This window comes from Acomys minous (genome assembly GCF_964271855.1).
Source record: "Acomys minous genome assembly, chromosome: 2".
In the NCBI taxonomy this organism is placed as follows: domain Eukaryota; kingdom Metazoa; phylum Chordata; class Mammalia; order Rodentia; family Muridae; genus Acomys; species Acomys minous.
In genome coordinates, this window is record NC_140484.1 from 83,875,553 (window position 1) to 83,891,088 (window position 15,536).

The 15,536-nt window shown below is 52.3% G+C and overlaps 1 protein-coding gene across 1 annotated transcript; it reads left to right on the forward strand.

Moving 5' to 3' along the window:
- The first annotated feature begins 370 nt into the window (after window positions 1-370).
- On the forward strand, window positions 371-15,132 carry ETFB (electron transfer flavoprotein subunit beta). The gene is made up of 6 exons (XM_084773272.1): window positions 371-529; window positions 8,743-8,901; window positions 9,865-10,011; window positions 11,437-11,499; window positions 13,832-13,990; window positions 14,921-15,132. The coding sequence occupies exons 1-6, from the start codon at window positions 473-475 to the stop codon at window positions 15,089-15,091; spliced, it is 756 nt and encodes a 251-aa protein (XP_084629398.1). The 5' UTR covers window positions 371-472; the 3' UTR covers window positions 15,092-15,132.
- Window positions 15,133-15,536: the final 404 nt, after the last annotated feature.

Below are 15,536 nucleotides of genomic sequence, written 5' to 3' on the forward strand. Positions count from 1 at the left end.
GGGAATTCATAGAGGACGTGGGCGCGGGGGTGGGCGGGGGGCGGAGACGAGCGTGGATACGAAAGAACGCGGAGGCAAACACGGGAAGGTCTTGGAGCGTGGGGGGGGGGGAAGGCACAGAGTGCGCGTGGGAACACGGACACGGCGACTTGGAGTAGTGGAGAAAGGGGGAACCTGGATGTGAATTGCAGCCCTAGGAACAACACGAGCGAAGGGCGGGGAGTTATTTCAGCAAACTTCACTCCTAGAAATGCCCTTTCCCCTACTTCCGCGCCACGCCCCCTCCACCCAGCGGCCCGCCCTGGGTCCCACCTTCCTCCCTGAATTCCGCTCCCCATTGGCTTTCTTTTTGCTATGCGGCGGTTGGTTGGTTGATATTGAGGCGCGCAGGCGCAGAGACAGATATGGGGGTGGAGTGTCCTGAAGTCTGGATTAAGCGCTACCGGACCTGGCCGGTGACTGCTGCGGGAAGATGGCGGAGCTGCGCGCGCTTGTGGCTGTCAAGAGGGTCATCGACTTCGCTGTGAAGGTGACTTTCCCCACCCCCAACTCTGTTCCAGCACCCTGAGCCCGCAGCTATGAGCTTCCAATTATCAAGAGCGTACCCCGTATGAGAGATCCTTTCAAAAATCAATTTCTATTGCGCTTTGACCCAATGTCAGTCATACCTGGAGCAAAGATCAAGGGCTGTGAGTTCCTAACAATCAGTTCCCTTTGAGGTCACGACCCTGCTTCCCTCTTTCTCAGTCCCTTGATAACCGTGGCCTGGAGGAGTCATAGTTTGCATTTAACACGCGGAGAAACTGAGGCACAAAGAAGTCACTTAGCAAGGGAAGAAGCAGAATAGAGACTTCTTTGTGGGGTCTGCACTTCCTCACTCATCGCGTTCCAGGTTGCATTGCCTGCTCTACAAGTACTGCACCTGGGAAGCCATCTGGCTCCCCGGGATTTAGAAACTGCCTCACCCACATAGCTATGGGGTGCTTGAGAAAATTCTTAGCTAGAAAAGGAAGGAGACCTGTGTTTGCTGGAGAAGCAAGTTCAAAGGATCCCCCTTGACTGCGACAGTGGAGTGCCCCGGCATTTCATTGTCCATCAGGTTTGAAGGCAGCACTCCTGAGGGCATGGCCTCTTCCCAGAGAGAGGCTGGGGTAGGCAGCATTGAATCAGACTGGCTTCCCAGGCCAGTCTCTCTCAGTGCTTGGCCTAACCTGAACTGAAAAAGATGGTGGCAATTCATGTCTGTCCCCATAATACTGGGTGTTCCCTTCCGTTTCCTAGGAAAGGGACTATGCACCCAAGAGACCTTTGAGATGGGTGAAAACTGGCTACAACCTTGGCATGAATGCCTCCATCCCCACCCCCACCCCCACCGCGGAATGAGATAAAGAGAACACAGGAGACAGATTCAAATGACCATGACCCTCACAGCGGACACGGAGGTGGGCACCAAGCACCAGCAGACGCGAGCCCTGTGCAGAGATGAATCTTTTTGTATCTTCTGTGCTCTTAATCTCATTGGGTAGATGAGGAAACCGAGGCCTCGGCCAGATCCCCAGCTGGGTAATCAGCAAGAGTGTAGGCAAGTCTGGCTTTCTGCCTATTTGATAGAGAGAAAACAGGTTGGCTTGGGGACGCTTGCAACAGCCTGTGACAGAGGTGGCACTTCCAGACTAATTGAGAAACATGTGGGTTCCTGGGACCAAACTCAACCACCATTTATTTATATGTGTGTGTGTGTGTGTGTGTGTGTGTGTGTGTGTGTGTGTGTGTGTGTGTTGGTGAGAATCAAACCCAGCACTTTCCAAATGCTAGGCCGGGCCAGTGCTGAGCTATAGTTTCTTTTTTATTTTTATTTTTTTTTCTGTTCTATTTTTAAAATTATTATTGCACACAAGGTCTTTTTAATTTAAAATTTAGAAATTGTTTATTTTTATTTTATGTGCATTTGGTGTTTTGCTTGCATGCATGCGTGTGTGAAGGTGTCGAACACCCTGGAGCTGGAGTTTACAGACAGTTGTGAGCTACCACGTGGATAGCCAGTTCCTCTGGAAGAGCAGCCAGTGCTCTTAGCCACTGAGCCTTCCCTTCAGTCCCTAATTTTATTTTTTTTTATTATGTATATTGATATGCATATATAAGTATAGGTGCCCAGAAGAGGGCATCAGAGCTCCTGAAGCCAGAGATACAGATGCTTGCGAGCTGCCTAGTGGCCATGTTGGGAATGGAACCTGGGTCCTTTAGAAGAGCAGCAGTGGTCCTAACTGCTGAGCTATCTCCCCAGCCCCTAGAGACAGCCCAGGTTGGCCTGGAACTCACTATGAGGCTGAGGATGACTTCGAACTCCTGATCCTCCTGCCTTTACATCATGAATGCTGGAATTACACGTATGTGCTACCATGCCTGGGTCTCTACATCTTATTTGTGAAATGTTTAATTACCGAGACTGGCCTCAGCCTCTCCATCTTCAGCCTCGCAGCTGGCTTTGATGCTAGGCCTGCGTGCATGCAGCACCATACTGAGCACCCTCACCACCCTGAATCAGCTTTAATCCCAGCACCTCCTACTGCAGAGCCTGGCCCATGGTCATCCTCGCTACGTTCCAGTAAGAACTGAACTGAAAGGTGAACACAGTGTGGTATCTGCAGCTCTCCTTTTCTCGGGGTCAGTGGCACTTCCCTCCCACACTGTGCAGGGCTTCCTGCTTCACATCCACTGTCTGAAATACCTCCCTTAAGTCAGGCCTTGCTAGCTTGATTCAAGGTGCCACCTTTTGATCATCTGATTACTTAAGCACCATTTTTCCTCCTAACCCCAACCTGCCATGGTCTGTCATTTCCTAATACACCATTATTTCCTCCTCAGCCCCAGGCTCTAGCCCATGAGCCCCTGTTTCACCTAGACCCCAGCTCCAGCCGCCCCACGCCCCCCACCCCCACCCCCCAGATCATGGGCTTTCCCCTCCAGCCCTTTCTCATCCAGCCTTGGGGACTTCCTACATGCAGGGCAGTGTTTCGTGCCTCTCCGGGACTCTCAATACAAAGTCCCACGTCCTCAGGCTGACTCTGGGGACCCTTGGTCATTTGGTGCAGCCAAATATGTCCTTCCTGGGGCCTTCCCTTGCCATTTCTGCTCCCCGACCTCCAGCCTGTGCCTCAAGTCAGCTGATTCGTTGGCCTTGACGTCCTTTCTGCTCTACTCCCCAGCATTATCTTCCTGTCTTGACAATTGTGACCAATTGATTAGGACAATATTGGATCAAGTTCCTCTCTCCTCAGGTCCCCTGATTTTGTTCTATAAGTCCTTTCCATACTGTTTTGTGGTCCTCTGTTTACCCCAGTGTGCCACCTACACCCCTGTTTCCAGACTGGCAGCTCCTTGCACTTGGACCAAGTGTGACTCGCCTCAGTGTTCCAGGGTCACCCAGTCCCTCAAGTGTTTGCCCAAAGATCACTTTCTGTGAGGCCTTCTGTGAGCCCCTCCTGAAGATCACAGTGCTCAGAGGCCCTGCCCCCTCTACACTCCCTACCATGTAACCAGTGTCACTTTCTTACTGTCATTCTGGAATTTGAGGTCTGTTGGGGGAGAGAGCGCCTGATGTGTTCACAGTGGGAACAGTTTCAAGCTGCAGGCATGCCAGCTGAATGGTTCATCCCACTGATAAAATGGCCTTTAAAAATTATTGTTGTTTTATATGTGATTCATTTGCCTGTAAATATGTGATACACAGTTTTTACACCCACTGCTCTTGGAGGCCAGGAGAGGGCTAGCCCTCATGGGAAATCCCCTAGAACTGAAGTTGCAGGTGGTTGGTTGTAAGCCACCATGTGAGTGCTGGGGACTGACATGCCATAGCACTACTGTGGAGACCAGAAGCCAGATCAAGGTAGTGGGTTTTCTTCTTCTACTATGTGGGTCTCAGAGATCAAATTTAGGCTATCAGGCTTGGCCACAAGCAGCCTTATCTACCGATCCATCTCAGGGGCCCAGAAATGCAGCCCAGAAGAGCTGCAGCTCTTCGTCTTCCTACTATGCCTCTTCAGCATGTCCTGCTGGCAAGTGCCGCCACAGTGGAGTGTTGGGCTTAGGTTAAGTGAGTCCTTGGAACAGTGCCTGGTGTGCCGAAGTGGATTGTGGGTAATGGAAGTCTCTTTGGCAACTTCCTTAAATTATAAGCGGTGCATGCAGAGACAGAGAGAAAGAGGGTATTAATAGGTATTTGGCAACTCAGTGGTGCTTGTTTCTGGCCAGGGACACATTTTCTGGAAGGTTAGTCCTCTGAGTTAACCAGGAGAGGCTGGGTAATCTGAGGCCCAGAATAGAACCTTCCCGCCCAGAAGCATGGATCCACCTGTGGAGTGGACACCCCACCGCTTTAGTGCTTGAGGACACACTGGCTCCCCACACCTTCCCTTCCCTACCCCCACCCTCAACCTCCCAGCCTCAGGCCCTAGTGTCACCCCCAAGAGACCTGTGTTTGCTAGCACTCAGCTCCCTTGTTGGAAGGTCTCAGTGCTCTGACCCCAGTCTGTCACTGCTGTCTCCAGTGTGTGATCTCCCATCAGGCTTTGCTGCTCTGCTTTTTCTGTGCCCCACAGGTGCCCCTTTCCCGTCAAGCTCTGGTTGGAAGAGTATGGCACAGACCCAAAGGGAAGTCTGAGCACTATGCCAAGGGTCCAGGAAAGGCTGCCAGAAGCTACATTTTAAAACCCTCTCTTTAAAAAGAAAAAAGTGTGTGTGTGTGTGTGTGTGTGTGTGTGTGTGTGTGTGTGTGTGTGTGTACAGAAATGTGAGTATATGCCCATGGGCCTAGGGTCAGAGGACAATTTGAGGGAGCCAGTCTTCTCCTGGGGATCAAAGTCAGCTCACCAGGCTTGGCAGCAGGCACTTTTACCATCTAGGTCTCTTTCCTTTATGTTTGTCTTTTTTGGTTTGGTTTGGTTTAATTTGGTTTGAGAAAGAGTTTCATGTGTTCTAAGATGGCCTTGAACTCCTAATTCTCCTGCTTATACCTCCCAAATACTGGGATTATAGGTGTGTACCCCTACATAGAAACCCCCTTACCCCGTAATCCTGTCTACCCAGAAAACATCGTCTGGAACAGTCAAGGCCATTCTGAGCTACAGTGAATCTAAGGCTATTCTGAGCAGCAGCGTAGTAAGACCCTGCCTCAAAATTAAAGAAAGGAGCACATTGCTGGTGATGGAGTTCACTGGTCCAGTGCCTACCCAGAACAGAGCAAGCCCCGAGTTTATCCTGGAGCCATTTTGAGTGACTGTAGCCCAGAAATGCAGATTAAGGTTACCCCCACATTCCATCATCCAACATGGAATCAGTTTCATGAAGTTTTCATACTTTGTCAGAATAAAGAAAGCCATAAATCAGTGCAAGTTTCAAATACATTGCTGGCTACACTGGAGGGGCGGGTGCACTGAGATTGGGGGGGCACTTTTCTATAGGCCCAAGATGCTTCATGGTGGCATTCATAGCTTCTGGATTGATGATGGAAGCTGGTCTGCTAAGTCTATAGAGTCAAGAGGTTTTTATTTGTGAGTCATCGGCATTACGGAGGACCAAGTCTAGACTAGACCTAGCCCTAGATAAGGTAATTAGCCTCTGGATCGGCAGCATTCCAGTCTCCACAGTCAGATATGCTGATTGGTCAAAGTCTGCAGACAAGGCTTATTTTCAGGAGGTTTCTTCAAAAAACCAAAAACCCTTCTTGGGGGTAGTGCCAGTAGACACAATTGTTTACTCCATAGAGCTTCCTGCTTCCAAGACAGCCTTAAGTTAGACCTCTTCCCTCCGTTCCCACTTCCCTGGGTGGCCTTGGGTCAGCAGTTGGCTTCTCTGTGCCCCATTTGCTCCCACATAACAGTAACAAAGATGGAGTTCCCTGGCTGTTAGGACAGACTTCAGGAATCCAGGTTGCTAAAGTGAATTAGACCCTTGGGGCTGGGCTGCCTGCCTGGGAAAAGCTTAGAATGCTGAGTCACCTGAATCCATAGAGTGAGAGGGCTCACGATGCCACCCAGTGATGGGGTACTTGCTGGCATGCTGGGCTGAAACTTAGTTCTACCAAAAAAGAAAAGTAAAACACCCCTGTAGATGTGTCAGGCCAACCATTGTTTTCCGGCTTAATCCTGTCAAGTACCTGGAAACATGTCAGACACCTTTAAGGCATCCCACTAAGCAAGTGAGCTGGCAGTTTTCCTTGGCCCCTTTTTTCCTAGAGTGGCCCTTCCTCCACTCAGCAGCATAGGCCTTTTCTGGGAAGGAAGTTTCCTCTCTGTCTTAAAGAGGAAACTCTTGTTTGTTTGTTTGTTTGTTTGTTGAGAGTCTGTTGTAGCCCAGGTTGGTCTCAAACTTATTATGTAGCCAAGGATGACCTTGAACTTCTGCTTCTTCTGCCTTATCTCCCAAGATGGGAGGGGGGGGCAGGGAGGTGGTTACAGGCCCATATCACCATGCTTGATATATCTGACATCCCCAACCCCACCTTGAGTTTTATTTTACTTCTTTAAGGCAAAGCTTTTGTTTTTGTTTCCCATGCTGGTGTGTCTAAGAGCACGGGCAGGGGCCCTGGGACTTTGGTTGTGACCTTGTAAGTTCTCACTGGTTTGTTGACAAGTTTTCGCTGCATAGCTAGTGACCTGCTGGACAGGTCAAGGCCGTGGTCATTAACCTTGCACTCATGGTCATCACAACAACGAGAAGTCTAACTTGGGCCACAGAGTAAGTTCAAGGCCAGTATGGGCAAATCTGTAAGACCCCATCTCAAAGTAGAAAGAGATATCACAATGTAGCTAACTGGTAGAATGTTTGTCTAAAATCCACAAGTGAGGAGCCGCAGTCATGCCTCAATGTCAGAGCTTCTGCTAGTATCCCCAGTGAGGCTCTGAGGGTGTGGCCTCGTGGTAACACCCCTGCCTAGAATTCTCCAGTGAGACGCTGGGTGCATGCCTCAGTGGTAGAATCCCTGGTAAAATCCCTGGGGGTTGGGATGTGGCTCAGTGGGAAGGCACCTACCTAGAATCCCTTTAGCGAGGGACTCAGGGACATGGCTCAGAGGTAGAGCCCCTGCCTTGCATGCCTTTGGTGAGAGCCCCTGCTTTGCATGCATTTGGTGAGAGCCCCTGCCTTACTTGCCTTTGGTGAGAGCCCCTGCCTTGCTTGACTTTAGAGAGAGTCTCTACCTTGCATACCTCTGGGAAGGCCATTTGTGCCTATCACTAACATTCAGTGCTGCTGGCCACCCTGCTCTACCTGGCCACCCTGCTCTAACCTGGCCGCACTGGCTTCCTCTGACTCTGCCTACCCTCCCTCTCCTTCCTACATCAGGGTCTCAGTACCTGTGGCAAACCTCCCTGGAATACCATTCCTCACGCTTTACCTGGTCCACGTAGATCCTCTTTCGGAACTTAGCCATTGAGCTGGTCCCTAACAGCTTCCTCAGGCCCCTGTTACCTTCCTTCACAGTTCCAGGAACTGCTAGAAGTCGTCGTCCGGGGCTGCCAGATGGCGACACCTTCAGCCAGGCACTGCAGTTCAAAGCCTGCTTCCTCCTGTGCACATGGGAGAGGATGAGAGCTGGTCTCTGAGGCTAGAGTGACGCATGCAGCTAAGCACAGTGGCTCAGAGCACGGCTCCTTCATGATGCCCCTTCGCTCCTAGTGTCATCTCCATGTACTTATTTAAGAGCACTGGGAGCAAGGCGCAGCTAAGGACACACGCCTGTAATCTGGGCGTTAGAGGTAAAGGAAGTGACGTTGTCCATGGATCTCCACACGCATACCCTGACACACAAAGGCACACACAATAATGACACTTCAATTCTTTTTTTGGGGGGGGGTTTGTTGAGACAGGGTTTCTCTGTGTGGCCTTGGCTGTCCTGGACTCACTTTGTAGACCAGGCTGGCCTCAAACTCAGAGATCCACTTGCCTCTGCCTCCCAAGTGCTGGGATTAAAGGCATGTGCCACCACACCCGGCCTGACACTTCAATTCTTATTTCTGATTATGTATGTATGTGTGTTTGTATGTGCACATGTGAGTGCAGTACATGTGGAGACCATAAGAGGGCGTCAGATTTCCCCCCCCCCCCCCCCCCGACTTGGAGTTACAGGCAGTGGTACTCCAGTCTTCTGGAAGAGCAGCAAACCTTTCAAGAACACATGAATTTAATAAACCAAATAGCCAGTTCTCCCATAGGCCCCTAGAGGGTGCACTATGCTCACATCCTGAGTTCAGATCCGTGAAACTAAACTTGAGTGTTTGTTTTGAGCCAGCCCTCAAGCTTCGGAACCCACCACCTCAGCCACCCAAGTGTTGGGTTACAGGTGTGTGCAACCACACTTGGCTGCCGGGTGCACTTCTAATACACTTGGAGATATCCTGCTAGGTGTTATTATTCACTGGGGCTGAAGCATACAGAGGCATACAGAACTTTCTCCCATAAACACACACACACACACACACACACACACACACACACACACACACTCCAAGAGTAAACACAGAGTCTGGACAACCATGTCAAATGTCCCTGCTGCTTAGGAACGTCTGAATGAGAAATGAGAGGGTGGCCTGGCGTCACCTGTGCATTCTACATGGCTATGGAATTAGAACCCATGGCCCTACCCAAGAAGGTCTTGGCCCTTTGTGGACCTCGGCCTTCCGCATCTAGCCGTGCGAGGCTCAGCAGTAAGGCCCTGACCCTGTGCCTTCCCTGTCCACTACGCAGATTAGAGTAAAGCCTGACAAGTCCGGCGTGGTCACTGATGGCGTGAAGCACTCCATGAACCCCTTCTGTGAGATTGCGGTGGAGGAGGCTGTGCGGCTGAAGGAGAAGAAGCTGGTGAAGGAGGTCATCGCTGTCAGCTGCGGCCCTTCACAGTGCCAGGTGCTGAGGGACCCTGACTAGGTCTGAGGGAGGAGGCTGGGTCTGGATCCTGGGTCTGAGGGAGGAGGCTGGGTCTGGATCCTGGGTCTGAGGGAGGAGGGCTGGGTCTGGATCCTGGGTCTGAGGGAGGAGGGCTGGGTCTGGACCCCTGGGTCTGAGGGAGGAGGGCTGGGTCTGGACCCCTGGGTCTGAGGGAGGAGGCTGGGTCTGGACCCCTGGGTCTGAGGGAGGAGGCTGGGTCTGGACCCCTGGGTCTGAGGGAGGAGGGCTGGGTCTGGATCCTGGGTCTGAGGGAGGAGGGCTGGGTCTGGATCCTGGGTCTGAGGGAGGAGGCTGGGTCTGGACCCCTGGGTCTGAGGGAGGAGGGCTGGGTCTGGACCCCTGGGTCTGAGGGAGGAGGGCTGGGTCTGGACCCCTGGGTCTGAGGGAGGAGGGCTGGGTCTGGATCCTGGGTCTGAGGGAGGAGGCTGGGTCTGGACCCCTGGGTCTGAGGGAGGAGGGCTGGGTCTGGACCCTGGATCAGAGAGAGAAGGGCTGGGTCTGGACCCTGGATCTGAGGAAGGAGAGCTGGGTCTGGACCCCTGGGTCTGAGGGAGGAGGGCTGGGTCTGGATCCTGGGTCTGAGGGAGGAGGGCTGGGTCTGGATCCTGGGTCTGAGGGAGGAGGCTGGGTCTGGACCCCTGGGTCTGAGGGAGGAGGGCTGGGTCTGGACCCCTGGGTCTGAGGGAGGAGGCTGGGTCTGGACCCCTGGGTCTGAGGGAGGAGGGCTGGGTCTGGACCCTGGATCAGAGAGAGAAGGGCTGGGTCTGGACCCTGGATCTGAGGAAGGAGAGCTGGGTCTGGACCCCTGGGTCTGAAGGAGGAGGGCTGGGTCTGGATCCTGGGTCTGAGGGTGGAGGGCTGGGGTCTCGGCTGTTTGGTCATAACATGATAGATGTCTAGTAACTGTTCTGCCCTCTTCAGGAAACCATCCGAACTGCTCTGGCCATGGGTGCAGACAGAGGCATCCATGTGGATGTACCAGAAAGCTTAGGCCCCCTGCAGGTGGCCCGGGTCCTGGCCAAACTGGCTGAGAAGGAGAAGGTGGACCTTTTGTTCCTGGGCAAGCAGGTTGGTGTGCCAGGCCCTCCATTGCCCAGCCCTCACCCTGCTTAGGATGGGTGTGAGAGCACACTGCAGCAGGCTCAGACCTGGCAGCTTACACAGGCCAGGTCAAGCAGCACAGGGCCCTGCCATCTCCACCGACAGAGCGTGAGCCAGCAACAGAGACCACTGTGAGTGTCAGAGAGATGCTTTTGGCCAAGTCTAACAGACTGTGGTTTGGGCTCACATGGTTGAGACAGAGGCCTGTCCCAAGCCAGGGGTAGTGCAAGGGCAGTAACAGGCCAAGAACACACAGTCTGGCTTGATAACCACGTCTGTGTTGGGGGCACAACCAAAGAACATGCTCCAGTGCAAGAATCTGACCTGGCCTTGAAACTGACCTAAGAGTGTTTGTTGTAGGGCAGTAGGGAGCCGCAGCTGGTCTGTGAGCAGGAGAGGCACAGGAACTCCTCTGGGGCCAGTAGGAATGGCCTGGCATTTGGAGAAGGTGGACCAAGGTGATGACTGAGTTGCCCTGGGGCTCACTGAGGCAATCTTGCTGCTGGTTCACATGTCCCCTCTGGATACCCAGGGAGGGACACTGGCCCTTCCTGTGGGAGCTGATGAGCAGAAGAGAAGAGAGGACAGGGATTATGGATGGATGCTGAGAAGGTGGGAGATCAGTGGGGCATAGAGGCAGGGGGTACAGGAGACAAAGGAGACAGCTGGGGTCCTAGGGGTGAGGAAAGGGGCTCCTGGAAACAGGCCAGCTCTGGGGAGAGGGTGTGGGTACAGGTCATGGGAATCCTGCCAGCACTGTGAAAATCAGACAATAGAAGCCATTACCATTAGCCAGGGAGTCACAGTAGAGTCCCCTAAACTGAGGCCAAGTGCTGAACCAGAGAACAAACCAAAGAGATAGAGCCTGGTAGGGTTGGGGTCCGTGTATGCCTGGCAGGAGCTGACAGCCTTCCAGGAACCCCAGGACTTGCTCTTCATCTTCCAGCTGGAGTCCTGTGACCATCCTTGAACCAGTCCGTGGAGAAGTGGGAGGCAGAGGGTGGATAAAAGGATCTTACTGGCTTCTGCTGTGGCCGGCACAGATCCCAGCTGCCTTGAAAGTTAGATGAGTGAGTGACTGCACAGAGCTCAGAAGGGATGCCAGGCTGCTCCACACCCATGCTCCCTTGGGTCAGGAAGGAGGTCGTTCTAGGGCTGGAATCAGCAATCTATGGCTCCCGGCTACATCTGCTTTCCCAATAAAGTTTTATTGGCACACCCACACATCTTCATTTACATATCACCTGTAGCTAGAGCGCCATGTGACCTGCTTGAAGAGTTTGCAAAGCCTGAAGTATTTCCTGTCTTGCCTGCTGAGCGCTGTTATCGGTAAGGAGCCTAGGATGCTGCCATCATCATGAAGTTCCTCCTCTCTCTCTTTCTCCCTGCTAGGCCATTGATGACGACTGTAACCAGACAGGCCAGATGACAGCTGGACTTCTGGACTGGCCGCAGGTGAGGCTGGGGTAAGGAGCATCCTCATCCTGCAAGGTCTGCTCCCTGAGTCATTGCACCTGCTGTCTTCGCCTCCTGGGGTGCTGTTTCCCCAACTTGCTTTTTGGCTCCCTCAGGGCCTTGCTTAAGGTCTCTGCTCAGAAGGGCCTTTCCTGCCCACACTGGATGAAGCACTGTTCTGAAGAGACGTGAAAGTTTGCCAGTTACTGGACTATGGGGGTTTTGTAATAGCTTTACTGAGAAATTAGGGCCGTGCAGTGAGCTAAGCACACATGAAGCGCACGATTTGCAATGAGAGAACTTGTCTCAGAATAAGGTGGAGGGCTGGCAAGATGGCTCAGTGGGGAAAGGTGCTGGCCACCACACCTGATGACATGAATTTGATCCCCTGGACCCACATGGTAAGAGAAAACTAACTCTCCCAAGTTGTGTGTGTGTGTGTCTGTCTGTCTGACTGTCTCTGTGTCTGTGAGTGTGTGTGTGTGAGTGTGTGTGTGTATGTCTGTGTAAATGTGTCTGTGTGAATGTGTGTGAGTGTGTCTGTGTGTGTCTTTATGTGTGTGAGTGTGTCTGTGTGTCTGTGTAAATGTATGTGTGTCTGTGTGTGAGTATGTGTGTGTGAGTGTCTATGTGTCTGTATGTGTGTGTCTGTGTGTGTGTCTGTGTAAATGGTCTGTGTGTGAGTGTGTGTGTATCTCTGTATCTGTGTGTGTCTTTATGTGTGTGAGTGTGTCTGTGTAAATGTGTGTGTCTGTGTGTGAGTGTGTGTATGTCTGTGTCTGTGTGTGTGTCTGTGTGAGTATGTGTGTGAGTGTGTCTGTGTGTGTGAGAGTGTCTGTGTGTGTGCCTGTGTATGTGTGTGTATATGGTCTGTGTGTGTGTTTGCACATGCACAAAATTAAAATGCAAAAATAATAAGCTGGAGCATGATTGAGGAAGCCACCAGCTATCATCCGCTGCATTCCACATGCACCTATTGCCCGCACACATGTACACAGACACACAAGATTCACAGCCTGACACACATTGACACAGGGCTCACCAATGAAATCATTGCCAGAATCATGATAATGCACCTCAATGTCAGGTTTTTAATTTAAACTAATTAGAACATGCTGAAATGTCTCAGCAGGTGAAGGCCCTTGGCACCAAGTCTGATCCCCTGGGTTCAGCCCAAAGATGACAGTGGCATCTTCTTTCTCCTCCTTCCACGTCTTGAGTGCTGGGATGACAGGCATGTACCCATAGCCCTGGTCTATGTTGTACCGGGCATGGGACCCACGGCTTTGTGCATGCCAGGCGAGCACTGTATCAACTGAGCTACAGCCTCAACCTGGGTCAGGGTTCTTTAAGTAGTGTTGAAGACTGGAGAGATGGCTTGTCAGTTAAGAAGAACACTGGCTGCTCTTGCAGAGGCCAGACCATGGTTCCCAGTGTCCATGTTGCCTGTGACTCCAGCTCCAGGGGATCCAACACCCACTCCTGGGACACTGTGGACAGTGCATTCATGTGCAAACACACACACACACACACACACATATATAAATAGTAACGATGATAAATGTAGCTAGTGTTAAAGTAGCAGAGGTGACCATGCCTGAAACTGTAGAGCATGAGGCCGGCTGGGGAAAAGACGTGCCCAGTGTGTTCTGTCCTTTCTCCCACTAGCTCTTAAAGCCTTACTCATCATTTCATTTGCATGTATGTGTATGTTTATGTGAATGTGTGTGGGTGTTCTCAGAGGCCAGAAGATGGCATTTGCTCCTCTACAGCTGGAGTTTACAGATGAGCCACTATGTAGGTGCTGGGAATTGAACTCGGGTCCTCTGGGACAGTAGTAAGTGCTCTTAACCCCTTAGCCTTCTATCTCCTGGATTTATTTTATTGTTAATTATATGTAGGTATGATTATGCGGTGATGGCTGGGGTGGGGTAGGTGGGAGGGTGGGAGGTTGGTGTGTGCACATGTGTGTAGGTACCTACAGAGGCCAGAAGAGGGCCATCAGCTCCTGGAGCAGGAGTTGCAGGCAGTTGTAAGCTACCTGACTTGGATTCTGGGGACCAAACACAGGTCCTCAGCAAGGGCAGCGAGTACTTTTAACCACTGAGCCACCTCTCCAGCCCCACGCCACATTTGACTAAAGAAATGAGGATGAGCTCCCCTCACCACCGCCTGAGTTCGCTTGCTGCGGGTCACCCCCGATTTCACACATCACAGGCCTCTTCTCTCTTTTTTCATCTACTCACTTCCCTATGCATGTGCTCAGCAGTGGAAGCCAAGCCTGCTTAGTGCCTGTTTCGACTTCACTTTCCTCTGCTGCTGTCCCCTCTAGGCCACATTCGCCTCTCAGGTGACACTGGAGGGGGACAAGGTGAAAGTGGAACGGGAAATTGACGGGGGCCTGGAGACCCTACGCCTGAAGCTGCCAGCTGTGGTGACCACTGACCTGAGGCTCAATGAGCCTCGCTATGCCACACTGCCCAACATCATGGTGAGTGGAGAATTGGGGTGAATTGAAAACCTGGTTCAGGGTTCTTTAACATAATGGCTCACCCCACTCCACAGCCTATTGTAGGGACCGGTGCCTCCTCTGTGACACAAGACAAGGCCACAAGGGGTATAGCATCCAAAGGGAGGGGTCACTGGCCACCTTGGCTGGCTGTTCCCAGGCTCACCTCTTACCAGTGGGCTAGCAAAGCAACAGGAGAACCTGTTAGGGTCACAGCAGGTAGAAAATCTCTGCAGACAGCAGAGGGCTTTCTTCCTGCCATCCTAGCCGGTGGGAGCTCATTAGACAATCCTGGGCAAATAGCAAGATGTCATCCCGTCTTGGCTCCTGAGGGAAGGCTCGTGGTCATTTTTGCCAGTTGGAAGTCATTGTTCACGCCATCTTGGAGGGAGCTAAAGGTCCCTTGGTCAACAGGGAATTGATCCCAAAACCTTACAATAAGCAGGATGCGTTCTTTCAGTCAGCTTGATCAAAATGGTGTGTTTGGTGGGTCACCTTGGCCAATATGAAGGTTGAGTGTGTCACCTTGGTGAGTAGGGGGGTTCAATGGGTCAAGCCAGCTAAGGGGGAAGATCCAGTAGATCAGCTTAGCCACTGGGAGGATTCAGTAGGCCAGGTCAGCTGCAGTCTATGGAGTCACCGTAGCTAACAGGAGGACATCTGTTCTCTCTGTGCTCTGTGAGCAGCTTAGGAAGGGTCACCGTGGAAGATCTTCTGCTACAGTTGAGGCTCCCAGGGTATCCTATCCTTCAGGGATAGACTACGTCAGGGTAGCTATAAGAAATCATGTTGCTGGCCAGCAGAGAGATTCTGGCAACAAGTGTGGCTCTACGCATGCACCACTCGTCAGGAGGAGGTTGGGTCAGGACAGGGGCTTGGCTGCTCCCCTGAGCCACTGATTCCCGTGTGCAGAAAGCCAAGAAGAAGAAGATTGAGGTGATGAAGGCTGGAGACCTGGGTGTGGACCTGACCTCCAAGCTCTCTGTGATCAGTGTGGAGGAGCCCCCTCAACGCTTAGCCGGAGTCAAGGTGGAGACCACAGAGGACCTGGTGGCCAAGCTGAAGGAGGTGGGGCGGATCTGAGACCCTCCCTGACGCGCTGCAATAAAACTGTGCCTTTCCAAGCTCCTGCTTCTGGTTCCTCATTCTGTGGATGTCCACTGTTTGATTCACTCGTCAAGTGTCTACCTAAAGCTCCCATGGGACAGGCCCTGGGCAGGGTGAGGCTAGGGAGCCATTGAGTCATCCGTGCCATTGACTTCAGAGTAAAGGAATGGATGCTGGTAGAAGTGGCTGTAACACAGGTTGGTGAGGGCCAGGTCGGGAGGCACACTGACCTTTGGGGCCTTCTGTGGAATGCTGGTGGGACCAGGAATACCGAGTTCAGATGAGTGCTGGAAGACTCAAACGCGCCCCCACCCCCCACCCCCTGGTTTCTAGCTCCAGGGCCCTGAGGCAGATGTTCTTTGACCCAGGGTTCCAACTCATCAGGTAGGATTAGCAAAAACAATATATGAATACACGTTGC

Bases quoted from the DNA above. Each gene is read 5' to 3' on its own strand.
- ETFB (XM_084773272.1), top strand. From the start codon at position 473: ATGGCGGAGCTGCGCGCGCTTGTGGCTGTCAAGAGGGTCATCGACTTC. The intron at 8,902-9,864 runs GTGCTGAGGGAC...TGCCCTCTTCAG, and splicing joins GCGGCCCTTCACAGTGCCAG to GAAACCATCCGAACTGCTCT. The intron at 13,991-14,920 runs GTGAGTGGAGAA...TCCCGTGTGCAG, and splicing joins CCACACTGCCCAACATCATG to AAAGCCAAGAAGAAGAAGAT.